Below are 27,948 nucleotides of genomic sequence, written 5' to 3' on the forward strand. Positions count from 1 at the left end.
AGGGACATTATACAATTTTTACCAAAGCCAATTAACCTAAAAACCTGTACTTCTTTGGAGTATGGGAGAAAACCGGAGCACCCGGGAAAAACCCATTCAGGTCACGGGGAGAATGTACAAACTCCATAGTCAGCACCCGTAATCAGAATTGAACCTGGGTCCCTACCGCTGCGCCACTGTGCTGTGCCATGTACAAAGAGAGTATAGTAATAGAGATCTACAAAAGCATGAGAGAAATAGATTGGGTAAATGCTCAGAGTCTTTTGCCCAGACTAGGGGAATTGAGAACCAGAAGACATAGGTTTAAAGGGAGGTGGGAAAGATTTAATGGGAACCTGAGGGGTAATTTTTTTTACACAAAGGGTGGTGGGTGTGTGGAACAAGCTGCCGAAGGAGGTAGTTGAGACAAGTACTATCGCAACACTTAAGAAACATTTAGGCAGGTACATGGACAGGACAGGTTTAGAGGGATATGGACCAAAAGCAGGCAGGTGGGACTAGTGTAGATGGGGCATGTTGGTCGGTGTGGGCAAGTTGGGCTGAAGGGCCTGTTTCCATGCTGTGTGACTCTATGGCTCTATGACTCTATGACTTGAGGTTAAAGGTACTTTATGATGTCGAGGAGTTGCTGTGATGTCAGAGATTTTTCTGTGGTGTCATAAAGAAATCAGTGCGCACACTGGGGCCAGCCTGCTTCAGTTTATTCGCTAAGCAAAGGTCACCACAGTCACTAACATGGTGTGCAAAGAAGTCTCCTTTGGCTAGACCCTGCTACATCATGAAGACCCCTCCCTACAAAAGCTTCGCCAAACTGGAGTGAGAGGTTGAACAGAAGGCTGTCAACACGGACTGTGTGGTGGCAGTTCTGGGGCTGAGATTGACTGGAAATCATGTTTCTATGCTCTGGGACCACAGCAAGATGTCTCGGTATAATACTCCTCGCGTTAGCCATTCTCGGTTTCTGCGTGAACGTATTGCTCTTTTTCCCAAACGGCGACACAAGATATGCCACAAAAAACGTTTCTTCCACCGTGTGGTATCTAGGGGGGATCATTGGCTCTGGGATTTTGGTAAGTACTACTCACTCATTTTGATAATTGCAAAAGTAAAACAAAAGCAAACATTTGAGTATAGAATATAAAAGCTGGAGTAACTGAGTGGGACAGGCAGCATCTCTGAAGAGAAGGAATGGGAGACATTTCAGGTCAATACCCTTCTTCAGGGTCTTGACCCAAATCGTCACCCATTCCTTCTCTCCAGACATGCTGCCTGTCCCGCCGTGTTACTCCAGCTTGTTGTGTCTATCTTCGGTTGAAACCAGCATCCGCAGTTCCTTCCTACACATTTGAGTTCCTTCCTACACATTTGAGCCGTTGACAATTTTCTATAACATGGTGCCCAGAACTGAACACAATACTCTAAATGCAGTCTCACCAATGTCTTATACAACTGCAACATGGCCTCTCAACCTCTATAGTCAGTCAAGCTGTTGACATTGACAAGATGTTGTCAAACTGGAAAGAGTACAGAGAAGATTTACGAGGATGTTGCCAGGACTATAGGGGCTGAGCTATAGGGAGAGGTTGAGAAGGCTGGGACTTTATTCCCTGGAGCGCAGGAGAATGAAGGGGTGATCTTATAGAGGTGTATAAAATCATGAGAGGAATAGATCGGTTAGATGCCCTGTCTTGCCCAGAGCAGGTGAATCGAGGACATAGGTTTAATGCGAAGGGGAAAAGATTTAATAGGGTTCGGAGTGGTAACTTTTTCACACAAAGGGTGGTGGGTGAATGGAACAAGCTGCCAGTGGAGGTAGTTTAGGCTGGGACTATCCCAACATTTAAGAAACAGTTAGACTGGTACATTGATAGGACAGGTTTGGAGGGATATGGACCAAACGCAGGCAGGTGGGACTAGTGCAGCTGGGACATGTTGGTCGCTGTGGGCAAGTTAGGCTAAAGGGCCTGTTTTCACACTGTATCACTATGAATCTATTTGTAAATAAAAGCAATATTGATCATTTTGGAAAGACTTGAATATGCATTGTTTTTTTAATCTGTAAAATTGTATTGCACTTTAAAAGAAAATTAATGTCTAAGAAAATATTGGGAAACATAATTGGGCATTGTGTCAATGTTTCTTGCAGGTTTTTCTTTTTAGTTCAGAGTTTAGAGATACAGTGTGGAAACATGCCCAATGAGTCCATGCCAACCAATGATCAAGTACACTAGTTCTATGTTATCCCACTGTTGCATCCTACACACTAGGGGCAATTTACAGAACCCAATGAACCTACAAACCCGCATGTCTTTAGGATGTGGAGAAAGCCCAAATGGCCATAGGAAGAACGTGCAAACTCCACACAGACAGCTCCTGAGGTCAGGATTGAACCTGGGTCTCTGGCACTGTGAGGCAGCAACTTCAACAGCTGTACCAATGTGCCGCCCTGTGGTTATGGTTTCCTAAAGAAGTGTGGGTTTGTAGATTACTTGTCTTCTGTACAAATTGCTCCTAATGTGTGTGGAGTGGATGAGAAAGTGAAATAACATAGAACTAGCGTGAATAAGCGATCGATGGTCAGTGTGAACTCGATGGGCTGAAGAGCCTGTTTCCATGATGTGCCACAAACTAAATGAAGGCTGGGAAAAAGGGTCATAGAGAGATCCAGCATGAAAACAGGACCTACAGTCATTGGGTCAACACTGACCTACAGGCTCCTATGTTTAAATAATCTTACTCAAAGCCATTTTATACTCCTTACACTCTCACCATCTACCCCAGATCTCATCACTTGCCTTACATGGGGCAATTTTACTGTTCCCAATTAACCTATTGACTTGCACATTTTTGGGATGTGAGAGGTATCTGGAGAATTCAGAGGAAACCCACACAGCCACAGGGAGAATGCGCAAACTCCATAGAGACAACATTGGAGGTCAGGATTGAACCCAGATTGCTGTAACTATGAGGCAGCAATTCTGTTAGCTGTGCCACTGCAGGGGTATTGTGAAGGGGGAAAGCAAGGGGTAAAAGACTGAGATATTTGGGGAACGTTGCTCCAGTCCTTTGGCACAGTGGCGCAGTGGTAGAGCTGTTGCCTTACGGCACCAGAGACCCATGTTCAATCCTGACTATGGGTGCTGTCTGTACATAGTTTGTACATTCTCCCTGTGTCCAAGTTGGTTTTCTCCAGGTGTATTAGTTACTGCACACACTCCAAAGCGTACAGGTTTGTGTGATAATTGACTTCATTAAAAATTGACAATTGTAAATTGTCCCTTGCTTACAGGATAGTGTTAGTGTGCACTGTGTGAGCACGGACTCTGTGGGCCGAATGGCCTTATTCCTCGCTGTATCTCTAAAGCTTGAAGTCTAAAGACAGTACTGGAGGTCAGGATTGAACCTGGATTGTTGGGAGCCATCAGGCAGGAAATCTGTTAGCTATGCCACAACAGGGATGCCTTGAAGGGGGAAAGAAATGGGCAAAAGACTGAGATACATGGGGAGGTTGTTCCAGAGCTTGGTATCCATACAACTCAAGACAAATCGCCAAAGGTGAGCTGAAAGGAATTTGAGGCAAGATGTTGGGTCATTCATGAGAGATGTGTGTATGGTTGGCAAAGATGACAGAGGTATGGGTCATTGTGGGGATTTAAAGAAGAGGAAGCACATTGCAAATGTGCAATGTTGGAGGACTGAGATAAATAGATCAGAGACCAGGGTGGATAGCAAGGCTCTGTGTGTAGAAGGGTCTCGACCTAAAACATCACCTATCTGTAGTCATAGTCATATGGCGTGGAAACAGGCCTAACATGCCCACACCAACCAACGTCCCATCTACACTAATCTCATCAGCCTGCAAATATCTCTCAAGATATCTCTCAATATCTTCACAACCTGTCCTATCCATGTACTTGTCTAAATATATTTTAAACGTTATGATAGTACCTGCCTTAACTACCTTCTCTGACAGCTCGTTCTGTACTTTGTGTAAAAAAGTTACCCCTCAAGTTCCTTTTAAATCTATCCCTCCTCACCATAAACCCATGTCCTCTGGTTCTTGATTCCCCTACTCTGGGCAAGAGACTCTGCATTTACCCGATCTATTCCTCTCATAATTTTGTGCACTCTATAGGAACTGGCCTCATTCTCCCACGCTCCAAGGACTAAAGTCCTAGCCTGCTCAATCTGAATGAATGAATGAATGAATGACTGAATAAGTTTATTGGCCAAGTATATACACATACAAGGAATTTGCCTTGGTGCTCTGCTCGCAAGTAACAATACGACACACAGTAAACCATTAAGAATAAAACATAAAACATGAAAACATTAAGAAAAAAACATTATAGTTTAAACAAGTGAATGAAATAAAATACCAGAGCAAAAGGAGGCTACAGACTTTTGGTTATTGAGTAGAGCTCGTGGAAAATACTGTTTTTATGGCTGGCTGTGGCGGCTTTGATGGTCCGGAGTCGCCTTCCAGAGGGAAGTGATTCAAAGAGTTTGTGGCCAGGGTGAGAGGGGTCAAGATGATCTTACCCGCCTACTTCCTGGCCCTTGCAGTGTACAGTTCATCAACGGGGGGAAGGTTGCAGCCAACAACCTTCTCAGCTGATCGAACGATTCACTGCAGCCTCCGGATGTCGTGCTTGGTGGCTGAGCCAAACAAGACCATGATGGAGAAGGTGAGGACAGACTCTACAATTGGACCATCATTGCCTGTGGTAGATTGTGCTTCCTCAGCTGCCACAGAAAGTACATCCTCTGTTGGGTCTTTTTGACCGTGGAGTTGGTGGTGACCCCCTATTTAAGGTCCTTGGAGATGATGATTCCAAGGAACTTAAAGGACTTCACAGATGTGACTGTGGTGTTGTTGATGGTGAGTGGGGGGAGGGGAGGGGGAGCTCTCCTAAAGTTCTCTCCCTAAAGCTCAGGTCCCCTAGCCCTGGCAACATCCTGCTAAATCTTCTCTACACCCTTTCCATCTTGATGACATCCATGTTCTCCAGAGAGGCTGCCTGAGCCGTTGAGTTACTCCAGAACTTTGTGTCCTTTAGTTTTACTGCTTTGTGTGAGTTTGATCTCATAGGTTGGGATGTTAGCAAGTGGGGCATTGAAGTAATCATGTCTGAAGATGACAAAAGTTGAGATGTGAGCTTCAGCCACAGATGAACTGCACATCTGCCTTCAAATTTTATTTGCTGGCAATGTGCTTATCTAAATGCATTTTGCGCAATGATTCAAGATGGCGCCAAAGCTAGGCGACTGTTTGGGTGCTGGTCCCAGAAGTACATCTGTTATCATTCATTACAATCGCTCCATTCTTTTAAATCTGTATGTCAACAATAGCATTTCTGACACTAAATATGCCACCCTTTATCCTGTATCTGTACATTGTGGGCGGGCTTGATTGTATTCATGTATAGCCAAGAGTCAAAAGTGTTTTACTGTTATATGTCTCGAAACGGAACAATGAAATTCTTACTTGCAGCAGCACAACATGCTTTTCGCTGACTGGATAGCACGCAACAAAAAGCTGTTCACTGTACCTCAATACACGTGACAGAACTAAACTACACTGAACTGTTTCTCATGCCACAGTGGGCTGTGGAGGCCAAGCCAGTGGATATTCTTAAGGCAGAGATAGACAAGTTCTTGATTGGAACAGGTGTCAAGGATTATGGGGAGAAAGCAGGAAAATGGGATAAGGCGGAAGAGATTGGCCATGATTGAATGTCGGAGTAGATAAGTCCTCCCTCCACCACTTCCAGTTGAAATTCCATTTGGAATATTTTGGAGGACCAGGAAACCAAGAAGAAGCAAGATTCGATGGGCCGAATGGCATAATTCTACTCCTATAACTTGTGAACGTGAACTAAACTAAACTAAACCATGCTATCTTAGCTAAGCGCGTTGCGGGCACGATGTTCGCGAAGTTGCTTTCCTACAACTAGCAGGTTCTTGAATCGAGCTTCACAGCCTTAAACCTACCTTGACAAAGGAAAATTATGGACTTACTATTTTTTCTAATTGTGTTTTGCCCTAATGTCTTGTTTTTTTGCACAGTCTTGTTTCTTTTCACTGACTTGCAGAATTTATGTGTCGTTCGTATGTAATCTATGTTTTTGCATGCTTGTCTGCGTCCCTGTCCCTGTGATGCTGCTGCATGCAATATTTTTATTGTACTTCACTGTACATGTGTGTAGGACTATAAACAACTGTAGTCTATTATGATTGTCACATGTACTGAGGAACTGTGAAAAGCTTTTTTGTTGCATGTTATCCCGTCAACAGAAAGACTGTACATGATTATAATGAAACCGTCCACTGTGTACAGATATAGGATAAAGAGAATAATGTTTAGTGCAAGTTAAAGTCCAGTAAATCCGATTCAAGATAATCCGGGGGTCTCCAATGAGGTAGATGGTAGGTCAGGACTACTCTCTTGTAGTTGATAGGATGGTTCAGTTGCCTGACAACAGCTTGGAAGAAACTATCCCTGAATCTGGAGGTATGCGATTTCACATTTCTGCAACTCTTTCCTGATGGGAGGGGAGCGATAGGGGTGAGAATGGTCCTTGATTATGCTGGTGGCCTTGCTGATGCAACGTGAAGTGTAGATAGAGTCAATGGAAGGGTGGTTCCAACTCTAGCGTCTACAACTCTCTGTTAAACTACTTACCTTGTAAATCATCTTCAAACTAATTCCCCTCTCACCTTAAAGCTTTGCCCTCAAACCAGATAGGATCAGTTGGTAAACCTCAGAAAGACTTGTATGGAAATGTACTGACAATGAACCAAGAACAGGCCATTCAGCTCCTCAAGGCTGTCACATCTTGACTGATTGGTATCTCTATCCCCCATCTCGGGGTTCTATGACCCCCTTATTCCCTGCCTATGCACCTATGCCTCTCCAAGTAGGAGGAAGTTATTTTGGCCAATGGAAGAGATACCAGGATTTATATCTCACGGATGCCTTCAAAATATGATGCAGCAGTCTTACCAACTATTCCTTTATATAAAATCATCACATATGCTAGTTGGCAGAGTTAAGTCACTGATCAGAGCGGGGTTCCAACGTCAAGACAGAAAATACCAAAATCCTTTCCAGTCAAGACCATAAGACATAGGAGCAGAATTAGGCCATTTGGCTCATGGAGTCTACCCCGCCATTCAATCATGACTGATCTTTCTTTCCCCCTCAAATTCATTTTCCTGTCCTCTCCCTGTAACCTTACTAATCAAGAACCTATCAATCTCCGCTTTAAAAAATACTCAATGACTTGGCAATGAATTACATACAGTAGATTCACCACCCTTTGGCTAAAGAAATTCCTCTTCAGTTCCATTCAAAATGTGCGTCCTTTTATTCTGAGGCTGTACCCTCCGGTCCTAGACTCTTCCACCACTGGAAGCATCCTCTCCACATCCGCTCTACCCAGCCCTTGGGAAGATGCAACCTACTAAGGGGCTAATTTGATGGGCAAACTCATCTACTTTTTGCCTTTAGTTTTTAATTTAGTTCTTTTAGTTTAAAGATACATTGCGGATACAGGCCCTTCGGCCCACTGAGTCCATGCTGACCAGCGTACCCCACACACTAATCCTTTACACATTAGGGACAATTTACAATTTTACCATGCCAATTAACCTACACACCTGTGTGTCTTTGGAGTGCGGGAGGAAAGTGGAACACCTGGAGAAAACCTACTCAGGGGAGAACGTGCAAACTCTGTACAGACAGCACCCATCGTCAGGATCAAACCCGGGTCTCTGGCGCTGTAAGACAGCAAATCTACCGCTGCACCATCGTGCCGTTACATTATCCTTCACTCCAACAATCCTGAGGAACGCAGCAAGTTAGGGGCTGAGGTGTCAGTGGGAGAACATTTTTGTGATAGAGCTGTGTAAAACCACGAGGAGCATAGACAGGATAAACGTACATAGTCCCTTTCCCAGGGATGGGGAATCAAGAACCAGAGGACAACATAGGCTTAAGTTTAAAGGGGAATTATTTAATAGGAACCAGAGGGGCAACTATTTCACACAGGGTGCGGTACATGCTGTATAAGGAACGAGCTGCCATAGGAAGTGGTTGAGGCAGGTCCACCCTTGTACACCATATTAAAAATATTTCAAAGACATTCAGACAGGATCACTGACTGGAAAGGTTTTGGAGGGATATGGGTGAAATAGGGCAAATGGGACTGACTTTGTTGGAGATCTTGGGTGGCATGGACAAGTTGGGCCAAAGGGCCTGCTTCCATGCTGTATGGCTGTATGAGCATAAGCTTCAAGGTAATTATTGACAAGTAAAAGGATGTTGTACAAGGTTGGTTCATGAGTTGGGACAAAGACAATTTCAATACCTGAAGACAGGACCTAAGCAAATGTGAAGGGGGACAGCAGTCCACATCCGACAGATGGGAGTCATTCAAAACTGGAATAGGTGATCAGGGTGTTTGCAGGTGAAAGATAATGTCACTAAGTCTCAGTAATGTTGGCTGTCAAGGGTAAAATTAAAAAAAAAAGAAGAATAAGTAGAGGAAGGAAAGAAGTGTGTTGCAGGCACAGGGCGGCACAGTGGCATTGGGGTAGAGTTGCTGCCTTACAGCGCCAGAGACCAAAATTCGACCCTGACTACCGTGGGGAGTTTGTACGCTCTCCCCATGACCGCATGAATTTTCTCCGGGTTCTGTTTTCTCCACACTCCAAAGGCATACAGGTTTGGATGTTAATTGCATTGGTAATAATTGTAAATTGTCCCTAGTGTGTAGGATAGTACTAGTGTATGGGGTCTCGGCTGGCCGGTGGACCGAAGGGCTGTTTCCATGCTGTATCTCTCTAAACTAAACTAAACCAAACTAAACTAAACTAAATAAATAGAGAAAAAAAAGAAGTGTGTTGCAGGTACAGGGAACGGAAGACAGGAAAGGCACAACAGGCACATCAGTTGCTTTCTTAGCAGCAGAACCCGTCTGACTGATTTTGACTGAAGTTTTGAAAAAGTGGAAAAGATATTGATGAGAGCTGTGTTGTTGATGAAATCCAATGTAAGTTGGCAAATTGGATCCAAAATTGGCTTTGTAATAGGAGACAAAGGGCAATGGTGAAGGGTTGTTTTTGTGATTAGATTAATGATGTATCATAGGGACCATTACTGTTTATCATTAACCGTAGCAATTTGGATGTAAATATAGAAAGTGTAAATAATGTTTGCAGATTACATTAAAATTGGCGTTGTGGTTGATAATGAGGAGCGTGTACAGTGAAAGGGCTGGACAGAGTGAATGTGGAGAGGATGTTTCCACTATTGGGAGAGTCTAGGACCAGAGGCATCAGCCTCAGAATAAAAGGACATGCCTTTAGAAAAGAGATGAGGAGGAATTTCTTTAGTCAGAGGGTGGTGAAACTATGGAATTGTTTGCCACAGCCAGCCGTGGAGGCCAAGTCAATGGATATTTTTAAGGCGGAGACTGACAGATTCTTGATTAGTACGGGTGTCAGGGGTTATGGGGAGAAGGCAGAAGAATGGGATTGAGAGGAAAAGATAGATCAGCCATGATTACATGATGTAAAATTTCTCCTTGAACTTATTACCTAATGAAGAAGGGATGATAGGTAGGCTGGCTAAGAAAGTATACAGCATGTTAAGGCAGCACAGTGGTGCAGCGGTAAAGTTGCAGCCTCACAGCACCAGAGACCCGGGTCTGATCCCGACCTTTGATGCTGTCTGTTTGCAGTTTGTACACTCTCCCTGTGACTGTGTGGGTTTCTTCCAGACACTCCAGTTTCCACCCATATGGCAAAAGATGTGTGGTTTTGTAGATGAATTGGCCTCTGTAAAATTGCCCCTGGCGCGTAGGAAATGGATACAAACGTGGGATAACACAGAACTAATGTGAACGGGTGATCGATGGTGGGCGTACACTCGGTGGGCCGGACGACCTGTTTCTATGCTGTTTCTTTCAATCAATAGAGCATATGGAATACTTATCTTTATTTGCTTTGGCACAGATCGAAACAGCAGAGAGTTATGGTACAACTTGGTTAGGCCACAGGTGGAGTACTGTGCACAGTTCAGGTCGCCCCATTATAGGAAGGACATGCTTGCACTGGGGGAGGGATGGGTGCAGAGCAGATTCTCCAGCATGTTACTTGAGATAGATTGTTTCAGACATGAGGATAAATTAGACGGGCAGAGTTCTCTTTCTGTGGAATGTAGAACACAGACATAGATGAGCGGCACAGTGACTCAGCGGTAGAGTTGCCGCCTTACAACGCCAGAGACCCAAATTTGATCCTGATGATTGGTGCTGTCTGTATGAAGTTTGTACGGTTTTCCCCGTGACTGTGTGGGTTTTCTCCGAGTGTTCCGGTTACCTGGCTCTTTCCAAAGGCGTGTGGGTTTGTAGGTTAATTGTCTTCTGCAAGTTGTCTCTGGCGTGTAGGATGGAACTAGTGTATAGGTGATCATTGGTCACCGGTGACTCTGTGGGCCGAAGGGCCTGTTTCCATGCTGTATCTCTAGAACTAAAAAAAACAAACAGTACATCACAAGCACAGGCCCTTCAGCCCACAATGTCTGTGCTGAACATGATGCCAAGACATACTCTTTTTTGTCTGCACATAATCCATACCCCCCTCATTCTATGCATACCCATATCCCTAACCAAAGGTCTCTTAAATGCCACTATCATTGAATTGAATACATTGTATTAGCCAAGTATGTTTGCATACAAAGAATTTGCCTTGGTGCTTTGTTTGCAAATAACAACACGATATACAGTAAACAATTAAAAATAAAACATTATAATTTAAACATGTGAAGAATGAAATAAAATACCAGAGCCTAAGGAGGCTACAGACGTTTGGTTGTTGAGTAGAGCTACTGCTCGTGGAAAAAAACAGTTTTTATGTCCGGCTGTGGCAGCTTTGACAGTCCGGAGTCGCCTTCCAGAGGGAAGTGATTCAAAGAGTTTGTGGCCAGGGAGAGAGGGGTCAGAGATGATCTTACCCGCTCGCTTCCTGGCCCCTGCAGTGTACAGTTCATCAACGGAGGGAAGGTTGCAGCCAAAAACCTTCTCGGCTGATCGGACGATTCGCTGCAGCCTCCGAATGTCGTGCTTGGTGGCTGAGCCAAACCAGACCATGATGGAGAAGGTGAGGACACACTCTGCGATGGCCATATAGAATTGGACCATCATTGTCTGCGGCAGATTGCGTTTTCTCAGCTGCCGCAGGAAGTACATCCTCTTTTGGGCTTTTTTGACTGTGGAGTCGATGGTGGCCCCCCATTTAAGGAACTTGGAGAAGCTGGTTCCAAGGAACTTAAATGATTCCACAGATGTGACTGTGGTGTTGTTGATGGTGAGTGGGGGGAGGGGAGGGGGAGCTCTCCTAAAGTCTACAATCAATTCCATTGTCTTAAGAACATTGAGCTCCTGTCATAACTGTCATAAGTGCCTCAAACACGACCTTGGCAGCACGTTCCAGGCACTCGCCACCCTCTGTGTAAAAAAAACCTGCCCCACACATCTCGCTTAAACTTTGCCCATCTCACCATAAAGCAAGATCCTCTAATATTTGATATTTCCACCCTGGGAGAAAGTTTACTCTATCTATGCCTCGCGTAATTTTACATATTTCTATCAGGTCGTACCGCAACCTCCAGCATTCAAGAGGAAACAAACCAAGTCTGTCCAATCTCTCCCTTTTGCTATACTCCCTAATCCAGGCAACATTCTGGTAAACCTCCTCTGCAGCCTCTCTGGTCACTCTTCCTAGCTGAAAGAGTGTAAGCTCTAGCAGTCCTGCAATGCAAGGAACAAGGAAGGCTGAGGAAGGTCCCAATCCCCCCCATTCCCAATTCTATCCGACACACTAGGGACAATTTACACAAATCAATTAACCTACAAACCTGCATGTCTTTGGACTGTGGGAGGAAACCAGAACACCGGGAGAAAATCCACGTGGTCATAGGGAGATCGTACAAACTCCGTACAGACAGAACCCATGGTCAGGATCGATCCCAGGTCTCTGGCGCTGTAAGGCAACAATGCTGCGTCACCGTGCAACCATGTCAGAGAGTTAACGTTTCTGAGGGAGAAACTTAGTCGCTTGTTGTACTAGAGGGGAAGTGTTTCATAAGGTTTAAGTATTGAGACAAGCATCTGATTCACCAAGGCATAAAGGGTTACTGGCCAAATGCTGGACAATAGAATGAGTGCAGTTTGGTATGTAATGGTCACAATGGGCATGGTGGGCAAAGGACCTGTTTCTGTGTAGAAACAAATAACTGCAGATGTTGGTTAATACACAAAAGGACACAAAGTCGTGGAGTAACTCAGCAGGTCAGGCAGCATCTCAAGAAAACATGGATAGGTGACGTTTCGGGACGAGACACTATTGAGAATGCCTCCACCACCACCCCCGACAGCGCGTTCCAGGCACGCACCACCCTCTGTGTAAAAAAACATGCCCCACTAATCTCCTTTAAACTTTGCCCTTCTCACCTTAAAGCAATGCCCTCCAGTATTTGATATTCACATAGTTAATAAAACTATGCCCTCTACTATTTCAAAGGTTTCAAAAGTTCAAAGGTCTTTGATTGTCATGTGTACCAATTAAGGTACAGTGATATGCAAATTAGCATACAGCCAGACAAAAAAAAAGCAACAAGTCACACAAATACGTACAAGTTAACATAAACATCCACCACAGCGGATTCCCCACATTCATCACTATGATGGAAGGCAATGAAGTCCAATCTTCTTCCTCTTTATTTCTCCCGTGATCGGGGCGATCAAAGCTGCAGCCAGCGGTCGAAGCTCCCGCGTCGGGGCGATCGAAACTCTCGTGTCTTGGAGTTCCCGATGTTGGTGTCTGACCAGAGACCGTGGGCTCCATGATGTAAGTCCGCAAGCACCCACGGTTGGAGCTCCGAGGTCGATCCCTGGCAAAGGGATTGCTGGCTCCGTGATGTTAAAGTCCCGTAGGCTCCCCGCAGTGGAGCTCTCAAAAGTCGGTCTCCAGCAAAGGCCGCCAACTCCACGATGTTAGGCCGCAGTGCGGACGGAGATACGATATGGAAAATAAATCGCATTTTAGTCGAGGTAAGAGATTAGAAAAAGTTTCCCCCAACCCCCCACCCCCCACCCATCACATAAAACAAGCTAAAGAACACTAAAAACATACATTTAACACATACTGTTTAAACAGAAAAAAGGAAAGGACAGACAGACTGTTAGCGAGGCAGCCATTGCTGGCGCCAGCAGTGACACACAATTTGATATTCATGTTGTTAATAAAGCTGTGCCCTCTAGTATTTGACATTTCCATGGTTAATACACAAAAGTGCTCGACCCAAAACGTCACCTATCCACGTTCTTTAGAAATGCTGCATGAATGCTAAATTACTCCAGCACTTTGTGGCCTGTTTGTGTGTTGTGTGACGATCACTACGTGATATACTGGTCGGTGAAACTGTAAATTGGCACGGCATTGGTGGATGGCAGAAGAACGGGGATGGCAGGAATTCATGGCTACACAGAAGGCAATAAGTTGTAGGGAAATAGATAGGGGATGGGACTGATGGTGTGTGTGTGTGTGTGTGCTGTCTTAACAGCACAGACTTGATGAGCCGAATCATCCCTTTCTGAGTAATACATGTCATGCATGAGCAGGAGGAGGCCACTCTGCCCATCTATTGTTCCCAGCCCTGTCATCTGATGTGAACTCAACGTTTTTCACCTTCATGCATTAATCTTTTACCCCATTATCGAGCATCCATAAGTTCATAAAACATGGGAGCAGAATTATGCAATTCGGCCCAACGAGTCTCCTCCGCCATTCAATGTTGGCTGATCCATCTTTCCCTCGCAACCTCACTCTCCTGCCTACCCCCCATTCCCCTTGACACCCTTACCATCTACCTTAAAAAAAATAGATGCCTTAAAATAACATTCAAAGACTTTGTTTCCACTGGGGGAAAGAACATTATTGTTGACTGTTTCAGTCTGCATGGATGCTGCCTGACCTGCTAGGTGTCCTATCTACGCTAGTCCCACCTGCCCAAGTTTGGCCCATATCCACCTGAACCATTCCAATCCATGTACCTGTCCAAAATGCCTTTTAAATCCCGTTATAGAACTTGCCTTAACTACCTCTTCTGGCAGTTCATCGCATACAACCGCCACCCTCTATGTGAAAAAGTTCCAATTCAATCTTTCTCCTCTGACATGAAACTTATATCGGTGTTTCTGTTATTTTCTAATTCCTATTTTAGTTTAGTTTAGAGATACTGCATGGAAACAGATCCTCAGGCCCACCGACCATCGATCACCTGTTCACACTAGCCCTACATACTAGGGGCAATCTACAGAGTCCAATTAACCTGCAAACCTTTGGCACGTGAGTGGGGCCGGAGCACCCGGAGAAAACCCACGTGGTCACAGGGAGAAAGTGCAAACTCCACTCAGGATCGAACGTGGGACTCTGTTGCTGTGAGGCAGCACTTCTACCAGCTGCGCCACTGTGCCACCGCTCTGGTCACAAGACTCACGGCCCCTTGTTATAACCACGGAAAATAAGAGGGAATGCTTGTTAAAATGAGAGGAAAGAAATGAAATAAGGGAAATGGGGATGAAGGGCTAACGTTTTGTCTTCTTTCTCCGATGTAGATGATCTTCCCGGCGTGGGTGTTCCTGGAATACTGGGACACGAATGAATGCACGGACTGTTGTGACTCCTGCCAATGCCCCTCTCCCTGCTGCCAAGCCTGCGCTAACCAGCAATGCTCTCCGTGTCTGGCCTGCTCCCCTTGCTTTCCCTGCGACTGTTCCAAGTGCCCAAAATGCCGGCCCTGTGAAGCCTGCCCTCGCTGCGAATGCAAACCCTGCCAAAAGTGCCCGCCCTGCAAATCCTGCGCCGCATGCGAGTGTCCCCGCTGCCAGGACTGCCAGGTGTGCGCCCCCTGCACTACATGCGAGTGCCCCACCTGCCGCGCATGTCCCGAGTGCAAGCCCTGCCAGTCCTGCGACTGCAAGAACGCCTGCGAGTGCCCCCCCTGCAAGCGCTGCTGCCCCTGCACATGCCCATGCGCATGCCCCCAATGCAAGCCCTGCCCTGAGTGCAAGTGTCAACTCTGCGCCGAGAATGCACCATGCGCTTGCTGCCGCAAGTGCTCCTGCAGGGAATGCTGTCAGAACTTCTGCGGATGCCTGGGTGCCATCTGCATCGTCTGCCAGGACAGTGACTGCACCTGCCCACAATTCTGCAAATGCAAGCCAAGCCAATGCATCCGGAAATTTCCGGTAAGCAAAGCAAGCAGGCGATTACTTATCACAGAGTCATAGTCACCGAGTCAAACAGCGTGGAAACAGGCCCTTTGACTCAACTTGCCCACACTGACCAACAAGCTCCATCTACACTAGTCCCACCTGCCCGCATTTGGCCCAATATCCCTCTAAACCTGTCCTATACAATACCTGTCAGTATGTTTCTTAAACATTGCGATAATCCCTGCCTCAACTACCTCCTCCGGCACCTTGTTCCAAATACCTATCACCCTTGGTGTAAAAAAGAGTTACCCTTCAGGTTCCTATTAAATCTTTCCCCACTCCTCTTCAACCTATGTCATCTGGAACCTGATTCCCCTACTCTGGGCAAGAGACTGCGTCTACCCGATCTGTTCCTCTCATGATTTTGTACACTAAACTAAATTAAACTAAACAAAACAGCTAAACTACATGAAACTAAACTAACTAAACTAATCACTAGTCATAGTCATACAGCATGGAAACAGGCCCTTCAGCCCTACTTGTTGACTAAGATGCCCATCTACACTATTCCTTCATCTTGCGTATGGCGTGCACAGCCTAAAGTTGTGAGGCAACTTGTTCTGTTTGATCTTCTGTTTGTGCACGCCAGGTTGATAGCATTCATCGAAACAGGGTGGACCACGTGAAGGTTGCTATCTCCCACACCTACACTATTCCCATCTGCCTACATTTGGCCCATATCCCTCTAAACCTTTCCGATACATGTCCTCCAAATGTCCTTTAAATGCTGTTACAGCACTTTAGTTTAGTTTAGAATAGTTTATTTTACTTTAGTTTGAGTTTATTATTGTCACGTGTACCGAGGTAAGACAAAGGGAATTAATGTTTTAGGTCAAAGAACTTTTTATTAGTTTACTTTAGTGTATTACAGCACGGAAACAGGCCCTTCGGCCCACGAATACTGCGCTGACCAGCGATACCTGCACACTAAAACTATCCTAAACACACTAAGGAAAATTTACAATTTTACAAAGTTAATTAACCTACAAATCTGTACGTCTTTGGAGTATAGGAGGAAACGGGTGCACTTTGTAGCAATGTTACAAAATTTTGAGATTTAAAAAATCAAGTCTGCAATTTATCCCATCAGATAAAGCATAACAATAAGTTTAAATTGACACCTAATTCACTTTCATATCTCAAGTAATAAAAAAGTTATGGCCATTTTCATACTCGGAAATTAGCATCTTGTTCCCTATTGATTTTCTATGGACATAACAAAAAAGGTGTGATCGTGGACAGTCAAAAGCCCATAACCTTCTTAAAAATTAAGTGAACTGAATGAAATTTTCAGTTATCATAGATTGAAGCATTCTGAAACAAATATAAAATAATCTTACTTGGATGACCTGAAATTAAAGCATATAATTAGTTAGTTACCCAATTGTAGCTAATTTCGAACTTCAATTACTAGATGTAAACATCTATCCATTTCTTAATAAATGATTAACATTTTTAAATAGCCCAAGTGTCCAAATAATATTCACAAATAATTCACAATAAAACATGATTTTTAAATCTCATTTACATCAATTTATAGGCCAAATGGAAGGATTTTAGTGTTCATTTGCTGTAAATTAGTCAATTTAAATCGGCTTTCTAGTGGGTTTCTGTGAACGCGCTGGTTTAGAACGTTCACATTGCGCTGGATTTGTGCCCTCAAGTGCCCAGAAAAATACTGCGGGATATAAAGAGCCCAAAATGAACTACTCGCTATAGAAAACTTTATATACAGGGTTCTTAAGAAGCCCCATTTAATGTAAAAATAAGGTACATACCTTTAATTGTTTGCTTTATAAAACCCTGGGGCTGCGAGAGGTTGCAGAGTGAGAGAGTGATTTTTAAACTACTATAAATATTATACAAGGCCATAAAAACTAATAATACCTTTTGCGACGGGGTCTTTCAGCGATTTTCCGTTAATGATTTACTAGGCTGAACATTTTCGATTGGAACAGCCTAGTAAAAATCGCGTTTTAAACCCGCCCCCTCTAAACAGCGCCAAAATCGCGCACAAGGGGTGGGGCAGATGCTCAGCCACGATTCAGGTAGGTTTTGTAACATACCTACACTTTGAGAAAACCCATGCGGTCACAGAGAGAATGTATAAACCCCATACAGACAGCGCCACATAGACTGGTCGACATAGACTCGGTGGGCCGAAGGGCCTGTTTCCGTCGGTATTGGTAAATAAGGATTGCGCAGCAGGCAGGGGCGGAAATCGCTGTCAAAACATGGGGGGCAAAATTTCTTGGTGGCCGCACGCACTAGCACACACACACACACACACACCGAGGCTTCGGAGGCTTCGGCCGTGGGCCCTGTGGACGGTAACATCGGGAGCTGACCTGGTTGGTGACCGACCCCAAACTCCAGCAACAGCAGCTTTGTCCACCTCGAATCGTGGGGCTTGAATCGACCCGTTTGCGGGGCCTTTCATCGCCCGGTGCGGCTTAAAATCGGCCGGTGGAGGCTTCAATATCGGGAGACTCGATTGCCTCGACGCAGCAGTTTGATTTTAAGCCACGTCGGGTGATGAAAGGCCACTCGAACAGGCCGATTCAGCCCTTAAGAAGCATCTGATACCCGCTTGAATCTTTCAAAACATTCAAAAGAACCAACCTTGGAGGGGGGAGGGAGAGGGAGAGATGGGAAAAAATACTAAATAACGTGAGTGACCGTGAATGAGGGACTAACCTGCAAGCCAGCCAGGAAACCCATTCGACCAGAGCCCTTAATGATCTGACCCGTTTAAATCCGCTACCCGTTTAAATCTTTCCCATCCACCAATACATCCAATTAGTTCAAATGGTAATTGTACCCGCATCAGACAGCTTTAAGAAATTCTCCGTGAACACCTTCAGTAATACTTGAAGGTCAAAACACAATTGGTGACACATCGTGTTAATACGATGTTAATAGACATTTAACAAGCGCTTAACTGTGACACCCCCACAGTCTCGCAGAAAGCGGAGATTTTAATAGATTTGTTTTTTCACCAAATTTCAAAATCTGGTTAGAAAACATGGGGGGGGGATGTCGCCCACCTCTCAGAACATGGGAGTGACGTGTCCCACCCATCCCACCCGGGATTTCTGTCCATGGCGGCAGGGATCACTAGGTAAAAGGACCATCGATCCAGTGGAGTGGAATCTGCACACAAATGGGAACAATCCCAGTGTAAATAGAATCATTACATGTCAGTAGGTTATAAGTCCATTCAATAATACAACTACATCTTGACTAATGAGTTTCACAACATCATTCATCTGCATGGATTTCACAAGGCTTAATCAATCCCCTGGTTAATTGTCACGCATCAACCAAAGTCTGAAATGTTCCCTTGTTCCCTGCACTCAACAATCTTCATAGATAAGTTGGGTTCTGTTGGGAATTACCTCTAGAGGCTCATTGCACTTTGAGCCCAGTAACAAAAAACTGTTGATGTTGCTTAATATCCAAAAGGACATGAAGTGCTGGAGTAAATCAATGGGTGAGGCAGCATCTCCAGTGACCATTGATAGGTTCCTTTGTCTGAGTTCTGAATAGTCCCATTGTAATCTTAACCCAAGGAAACACCTTTGTCCTCTCTGTTATTTTGTCTGCTAAAGGAGGATTTAAAATTATGTGATGGTTCAAAGGTTCATTTATTGTTAAGTACACCAATTATTGTAGTGAAATTCAAGTTACCATTGCAGCACATTAATAAGAATACAACACAACATTAAAGAAGAATTTAACATAAAACATAAAAACATCCCCCCACAGTGGTTCCCAATGTGAGGGAAGGCACAAAGTCCAGTCCCCATCCCCATAGTCGGGCCTATTGAGGCCTCCGCAGTCGCAGCTACGGGGCCCAAACTTTCAGGCCGTTCTCGCCAGGTGATGGTGCTCCGGCGTCGGGAGAACCTTCTCAGCGGCTGGAACGGCCGCATCCTTACTGGAGACTGCGGCTTCCGAAGCCAACAGGCCGTGCTGGATGGAGCTCCACCACTGGTGATCTTGGCGAGAGATCCCAAGCTCCCGATGTAAAATTCAGCGCTGCTGACCGTAGCTGGCCATTCCACAGACCCGCTGCTCCGCAATGTTCCAGCGCGGTGACCCGGGCAAGGCATTGCCCGCTCCGCTATAGCGCTCCAATGCTGTGCTGCCGCCGAAGCCGATGTTCTGGCCGGTCCATCAGGAAACGCCGCTCCAGGCCCGCTGGTAGGCCACGAGGACGGGTCGAAGGTACTGCCTCCAGAACAAAGGGTTACAGTTTAAGGATAAGGGGGAAATCTTTTAGGACCGAGATGAGGAAAACATTTTTCACACAGAGAGTGATGAATCTCTGGAATTCTCTGCCACAGAAGGTAGTTGAGGCCAGTTCATTGGCTATATTTAAGAGGGAGTTAGATGTGGCCCTTGTGGCTAAAGGGATCAGGGGGGTATGGAGAGAAGGCAGGTACAGGATACTGAGTTGGATGATCAGTCATGATCATATTGAATGGCGGTGCAGGCTCTAAGGGCCGAATGGCCTACTCCTGCACCTATTTTCTGTGTTTACTGCTCGGAGGAAAGCCGCCTCTCAGACCAGGTAGGGACCCTGAAAAGCAGTTTCCCCCTTCCCCCACCCCACACATAAAAAAGACTAAACCTCCAAAAAACAAAACACTTTAACTCAATAACTTTTTTTTAAAAAAGAGGTGAAAAGACGGACAGCTGCAGGCTGGGCAGCCACACCCATACAGGTCTGCGCCCCCTAGGGGAGGAGATGATTGAAGTAGAAAGTAATGAACACTGGAAAATGCTGCCGTTAAAATAGAAAAAGGACGTACATTTAGAAAGCAGATGAAGAAGAATTTCTTTAGCGATAGGGTGGTGAATCTGTGGCATTCATTGCCGCAGACGGTTGTGGAGGCCGACATTGAGTACTTTTAAAGCAGAAATGGACAGGTACCTGATTAGTACGGGTGTCGAAGATTACGGGTTGAAGGCAGGAGAATGGGCTTGAGAAGGAAAGATAGATCGGCCATGATTGAATGACGGAGTAGACCCGATGGGCCAAACGGCCTACATCTATGACTTATGAACTTATGAAATCACCACAATACTGAAAAAAAATACCCAAGAAAAAATACTGAAAGGCTGAATATTATGCAAGTATAACCTCCAAATTCTTTAGGTGCGATAAATGTCTGGTCATTTTGTAGAATTGTCGCCTCTCATGCCATTTTTCTAGTTTATATTCCTACATTCTTGAGAATCTTCTCATTATACAAGTCCAGAAAAGCATGTTGTCTCAGATCATCTTCCTCCATCCTTGCAAGCTTGCAAGAGGTAGGAGCGAGGTCCGGCCGAGGTGGATGTGACTCGCTGCCGAAAACACGGGGGGACCCAGCGTGGTGGCACCCCCCCCGAGAGTTAAGGGGGACCTGGCGTGGGGGAGATGACATAGGGAAGAGTAATTCTTGTAACTTTGTCAGTGCCTTTGTGGCAACTCTTTTGTGTTGCAAAAATAAAGAATTTCACTGCACCTAGGTACAAGTGACAATAAAGTATCATCGTCACCATCAAGCTCCTGGGCGCGTTACCTATTGTTTTTCTCTCTCTCCTAGCTTTGCGTCCTAATTTTCTGTGTGGTTGGATTGATTGGATCTGCATACGGCTTCATTGTGTCATCAGTGGCGTTGGATACCGGTCCACTGTGCCGCGTAACACAGCTCGGTGAATGGAGACATCCCTTCAACAAAGGGTAGGAGCAGAAGACCAAATTGGTGCAGTGTGAGCCGGTCTCCTTGTTTCATTCAGCACCGCATTTTCCTCTGCCTCAAAGGTTCCGGGTCCATGCCGGTATGCACGGTGGAGCAGCGGCTAGAGCCGCTGCCTCACAGGACCAGAGTCCCAGGTTCGATCCTGACCTCGGGACCTACCTGCATATGCACGTTCTCCTTGTGACCACACGGATTTCCTCCCCGTGCTCCATTCTCCTCCCACATCCTGAATAAGTGCGGGTTTGTAGGTTTATCAGCCTCTGTAAAATGTCTCGAATGTGAAGGAGTGGATGCGAAAGTGGCTTTAGAGTTGAGAGACTCAGCACAGAAACAGGTCCTTTGGCCCTCAGAGTCCACACCGACCAGTGATCACCCTCTACACTGTCATACACACTAGGGACAATTTTACCTTTTTTTTTTACCGAAGCCAATTAATCTACAAACCTGTACGTCTTTGGAATGTGGGAGGAAACTGGAGCAGCCGGAGAAAATACACACAGTCACAGGAAGAACGTACCAAATCCGTACTGACAGCTCCTGTAGTCAGGATCGAACCCTGATCTCTGGCGCCGTAAGGTGGCAACCCTACCGCTGCACCACTGTGCCACCTTGGTACGACTTCCCAAAATGCAATACCTCACACATATTTGCATTAAACTCAATTAGCCATTCCACAGCCCACTTGCCCAGTTGATCAAGAGTTATAACACTCAAGTGCCCTATGAGTGAAAGAGTTGCTTCTCGGGTTCCTATCAAATCTTGCCATTCTCACCTTAAACCTATGTGCCCATGGCACTATTTTGAAGAAGTCTTTAAATGATAAATTCATGCACTTTAAACTTATTATTTTGAACTTCAAATATAAAATGTTCCTTTACAGAGGTGGAACAGTGGTGCAGTGGTAGAGTTTCTGACTTACAGCACCAGGGAACCGGGTTCAATCCTGACTACGGGTGCTGTCTGTATGGAGTTTGTATGTTCTCCCTGTGACCATGTGGGTTTTCTCTGGGTGCTCCGGTTTCCTCCCACACTAAAGAGGTACAGGTTTGTAGGTTAATTGGCTTCAGTAAATTGTCCCTAATGTGTAGGATAGTGCTGCGGGGTGTGCCGTTGGACGGCGCAGACTCGGTGGGCTGAAGGACCTGTTTCCACGCTGTGTCTGAAAGTCTAAAAGGGCATGGCCTCTGAGAGGAGTCTAACGGTACCGCCTAGGTCGCTGTGGAGCCGCGATACCGGCCCGCAAAGTCGGCCTCGGACATTGGCTACGGGAACAGATCTACCAGCTCCAGCCAGGCCAGCGTTCCAGAGCCCTGGGTCTGAAGGATGAGAGGGGCTCTTATTGAAACATATAAGATTATTAAGGGTTTGGACACGCTAGAGGCAGGAAACATGTTCTCGATGTTGGGGGAGTCCAGAACCAGGGGCCACAGTTTAAGAATAAGGGGTAAGCTATTTAGAGCAGAAATGAGGAAACACTTTTTCACACAGAGAGTGGTGAGTGTGTGGAATTCTCTGCCTCAGAGGGCAGTGGAGGCCGGTTCTCAAGAGAGAGCTAGATAGGGCTCTTAAAGATAGCGGAGTCAGGGAATATGGGGAGAAGGCAGGAACGGGTTACTGATTGAAGATGATCAGCCATTATCACATTGAATGGTGGTGCTGGCTCGAAGGGCCGAATGGCCTACTCCTGCACCTATTGTCTATTTTCGCAGGGGGCAAACCCAACCCACCGATTGGCCACGGAAGTCCCGATGAGGTTGCGATCAGCCACCTCACCCAGCCTGGGAGGCACATTTTCAGGGGGACCTCCAGGGGGGTTGGATTTTAAACACACTCTAATAATTTTGTCCGGATTAACGGAGGTGCTGGACCACCAGTTGTCGGATAATCGGTGGTGGATCTGTACTCAGTAGACTTTCTTTATGGATTTCTTTATAGATTTGTGAACTATTCTTTATGCTTGGTTGACAGAAATTACCTGAATGATCCCAACCTGTGGAACAAGTGTATGGAGCCGGAAAATGTGATCCCTTGGCACGTCAGGTTGTTCTCCATCCTGCTGGTGACCAGTGCTGTTCAGTTCATTATATGTGTCGCGCTGCTCGTCAATATTCTGTTTGGAATGTTCTGCAAACACAGTCAATGTTTCAAGGTAATCCCAGCAAGATTCTTTAAAGTTTGACTCAATTTTCTTAAGAGTCCTGAGCATCATGTGTTGGCCAAGTAATCCAGTAATGATTTAGGCTTAACGTGGAGGAAGGAACTGGAGATGTTAGTTTGCACCGAAGATAGACACACAAAAAGCTGCAGTAACTCAGCGGGTCAGGCGGCATCTCTGGAGCAAAGGATGCAGAGGTGTGACCTGACCCGTTGAGTTACTCCAGCTTTTTGTGTCTATTTTCGAATTAGCTCAATTAGTTTCAGTTAGTTGAGTTTATTGTCACGTGTACAGTGAAAAGCTTTTTCCCTGCATGCTAACCAGCCAGATGAAATCCAATATGTGATTGCAATCAAACCATCCACCGTGTACAGATATAGGCTAAAGGGTATAACATTTAATGCAAGATAAAAGTGGCACGGTGACACAGCAGTAGAGTTGCTGCCTCACAGAGCCAGAAACCCAGGTTGGTTCCTACCTATGGGCGCAGTCTGTACGGAGTTTGTTCGTTTTCCCTGTGACCACGTGGGTTTCCTCCCTGTGCTCCGGTTTCCTCGGTGGGCCGAAGGGCCTGTTTCCGGGCTGCATCTTTAAAGTCTACAAAGTCCTGTAAATTCCGGTTTTAAAGATAGTCCAAGAGTCTCCATTGAGGGAGATGGGAGGTCAGGACAGCTCCCTTGTTGGTGATAGGATGGTTCAGTTACCTGATAAGAGCTGGGAAGAAACTGTCCCTGAATCTGGAGGTGTGCGCTTTCACACTTCTGTCCCTCTTGCCGAATGGGAGAGGGGGAGGAGAGTGCCTGAGGTGAGACTCGTCCTTACTTAAATGCAGGAGCCATGCTGTGGCAGTGTGATGCAGCTGCCTCACAGCACCAGGTTCGATTCTGACCTCAGGTGCTATCGGTGTGGAGTTTGCACGTTCTCCCGTGACTGCGTGGGTTTCCTCTGGGTGCTCCGGTTTCATCATCAAGGCTTGAGAGTTTAGATTATTAGTTTAGTTTAGTTTATTATTGTCAAGTGTACCGAGGTACAATGAACAAGCTTTTGTTAGCTTGCTATCCAGTCAAAGAAAAGACATGTTGCTGGAAGTAAGAATTTCATTGTTCCGTTTAGAGACATATGACAATAAAACACTCTTTACTCTTGACTATATATGAATACGATCAAGATGACTACAGTGCACTGATAATGGATAAACGGTACAACGTTCAGTGCAAGATACAACACTGAAATCTGATCAAGTCAAGTCACGTCAAGAGAGTTTATTGTCATGTGTCCCAGATAGGACAATGAAATTCTTGCTTGATGCAGCAGAACAGAATATTGTAAACATAAATACAGATCAGATCAGTGTGTTCATATACCATAGAATATTTATATATACACACATAAATAAACAGATAAAATGCAGTAGGCTGTTATAGTTCAGAGTTTCTTTGAAGTTGTCCGATTAAAGATACATAGTTTAAAGGTCTCCAATAAGCTAGATGGGAGGTCAGTACTGCACTCTCGCTGGTGAGAGGACTTTTCATTTGCCTGAAAGCAGCTGAGAAAAAAGTGTTCCTGAATTTGGAGGTATGCATTTTCAAACTTCTCTACCTCTTGCTTAATGGGAGAGGGGAGAAGATGGAGTGACTGGGGTGAGACTTGTCCTTGATTATGCTTGTGGCTTTGTTGAGAAAGCACAAAGTTGCAGTTAAATTGTCCACTGTAAATTGCCCCTAGTGTGTAGGGGATGGATAAGAACTGGTGTGAACGGATGATCGATGGTCGGCGTGGACTCGGTGACACGTGGACACGTACTGAGATATAGTGAAAAACTTTGGTTTGCATTCTATCCTGGTAGGTCATGCCATACATGAGTGTAGTTATACAGGAGTACATGAGCTAGTACAAGAAGAAAAGGAAAAAGAGTGGAGAATATAATGTTGCGACTAGAGAGAAAGTGCACATATAAAAAGTGAGGTAGATTGAAAGATCAGGAATATATACTAAGCATATGAGAGGTCCGTTGATGAGTCTGATCCCAGCGGGGAAAAAGCTATTCTTAAATCTGTTGCATGCAAAACCAAGCAGATTATTTGTTATATGGGTGACCAGCAATCACCCGTACACTCGTTCTATCCTACACAATAGAGACAATTTACAGAAGCTAATTAACCTAAAAAACTTGCTTTCGTTGGAGTGTGGGAGGAAACCGGAGCACCCAGAGAAAATCTGCACAGTCACAGGGCGAAAGTCCAAACTCTGTACGGACAGCGCCGGTAGTCAGGATCAAACCTGTGTGTCTGGCACTGTAAAGCAGCAACTCTACCATTGCACCACTGTGCCACCACATGTCCCGAGATACCATGCTTTCAGATATAAGTTTTAATATTCTCTTGTCCTCTGGTTATTCATTTTGCCCTGTCACTGTCACTTTGTCTGGTTTGAATGAGAAATAAAATGATTATGGAAGTCGGGAGGTCATGTTGCAGTTATATATGACATTGGCCGCATTTAGAGTATTGTGTTCAGTTCTAGGCACTGTGTTCTAGGAAAGATGTTACATTGGAAAGTGTGCAGAGAAGATTTACAAGGATGTTGCCAGGACTAGAGGATCTGAGCTGTAGGGAGTTGAGCAGGCTGCGACTCTATTCTCTGGAGTGCATAATGAGGGTCAGGGAAAGTGGGGGAGCACTGTCTGAAATTCACACCCGCGATGATGAAGAAGGTAAAATGGCTGCACAGTAACGGTAATGTAATGGATGGGATTTATATAGCGCCTTTCTAGATACTCAAGGCGCTTAACGGGCGCGGAGGGCGGGGGGGGGGGGAAGGGGGGGGTGAAGGAATGGAGACAATTTTAAGAAGTATAATTAAGTTTAGCGGGCATTTTACCTACCGGTAGCTTTTCCTAGGTCCTGAAAACTCTAATGAGCCAATCAAAATGCCCAGTCAGCAAAGGAGATTGCCTACGGCTGCCCTCGACTGCTTGTAACTACATAGCGACCCCACTCCACTGCATTATGAGTTAAAAAGACCCATGCCGACCAAATTTTACTTGCGGAAAATTTTTCAACATACTGAAAATCTTTCCGCGACCTAGCTGAGGCCACGACTATTCAGGAACTTCCCTCGAGCATGTAGGAGAATTCCAGCTACCTCATAGGACCTCGTGTCGACCATGCTGCAAGTTTGAAGGTCAAAGACACTATTCTAAACTCGCAGATTAGGTCGCCCAAGTGGGACAGCCCCTTAACGTTTTCACAAAAAGGATGGTGGGTATATGGAGCAAGCTGCTGGAGGAGGTTGTTGAGGCAAGGACTATCACAACGTTTAAGAAACAATTAGACAGGTACATGGATAGGACAGGTTTAGAGGGATATGAGCTAAACGCAGGCAGGTGGGACTAATGCAAATGGGACATATTGGTCAGTGTGGGCAAGTTGGAATGAAGTATTTCCACACTGTATGACTATGACTCTATGACTGTAAATTAAATTTACTTAAAACTAATTTAAAAAAACAGCATTATTTTTCATTTACTGTGCAACGGATATTGTAAATTTCTCACAATGCTTATTATCTCTCCCTAGGGCTATACTCCCATGTAACTAAAGGCTGAGGTGCGTTCTAAGCAAATCAACAAACGTTTTGTAACTTTTTATTAAAAAAAAGCTGAGAATGGATTAACTGAGATTTCTATATTATGGACACTTGCGATATTGAAGAGATTCATGCAACGAAGTATTTTGCCTTTCAAATTTTTACAAATCTATGACAATAAATCATGCATTTGGCATTATCAAAAAAATAAAAAAAAAACCTGTGCAAAAGTGAATGTTAGTTGTCAAATGACTTAACCCCAGGGTAAAGCTTTGTTCAAACCATATAACCATATAACAACCATATAACAATTACAGCACGGAAACAGGCCATCTCGGCCCTACAAGTCCATGCCGAACAAATTTGTTTCCCCTTAGTCCCACCTGCCTGCACTCGTACCATAACCCTCCATTCCCTTCCCATCCATATGCCTATCCAATTTATTTTTAAATGATACCAATGAACCTGCCTCCACCACTTCCACTGGGAGCTCATTCCACACCGCCACCACTCTCTGCGTAAAGAAGTTCCCCCTCATATTACCCCTAAACTTCTGTCCCTTAATTCTGAAGTCATGTCCTCTTGTTTGAATCTTCCCTTTTCTCAAAGGGAAAAGCTTGTCCACATCAACTCTGTCTATCCCTCTCATCATTTTAAAGACCTCTATCAGGTCCCCCCTTAACTTTCTGCGCTCCAGAGAATAAAGACCTAACTTATTCAACCTATCTCTGTAACTTAGTTGTTGAAACCCAGGCAACATTCTAGTAAATCTCCTCTGTACTCTCTCTATTTTGTTGACATCCTTCCTATAATTTGGCAACCAAAATTGTACCCCATACTCCAGATTTGGTCTCACCAATGCCTTGTACAATTTTAACATTACATCCCAGCTTCTATACTCAATGCTCTGATTTATAAAGGCTAGCATACCAAAAGCTTTCTTTACCACCCTATCTATATGAGATTCCACCTTCAAGGAACTATGCACGGTTATACCCAGATCCCTCTGTTCAACTGTATTCTTCAATTCCCTACCATTTACCATGTACGTCCTATTTTGATTTGTCCTGCCAAGGTGTAGCACCTCACATTTATCAGCATTAAACTC

The 27,948-nt window shown here is 45.0% G+C and overlaps 1 protein-coding gene across 1 annotated transcript; it reads left to right on the forward strand.

Annotated features, from left to right (window-relative positions):
* Positions 1-247: 247 nt before the first annotated feature.
* On the forward strand, positions 248-27,799 carry LOC129703342 (keratin-associated protein 10-11-like). The gene is made up of 5 exons (XM_055645709.1): positions 248-1,070; positions 14,685-15,317; positions 20,942-21,078; positions 23,066-23,246; positions 26,831-27,799. The coding sequence occupies exons 1-5, from the start codon at positions 891-893 to the stop codon at positions 26,846-26,848; spliced, it is 1,149 nt and encodes a 382-aa protein (XP_055501684.1). The 5' UTR covers positions 248-890; the 3' UTR covers positions 26,849-27,799.
* The last annotated feature ends 149 nt before the right edge of the window (positions 27,800-27,948 follow it).

This window comes from Leucoraja erinacea, chromosome 14, assembly GCF_028641065.1.
Source record: "Leucoraja erinacea ecotype New England chromosome 14, Leri_hhj_1, whole genome shotgun sequence".
Taxonomy (NCBI): Eukaryota; Metazoa; Chordata; class Chondrichthyes; order Rajiformes; family Rajidae; genus Leucoraja; species Leucoraja erinaceus.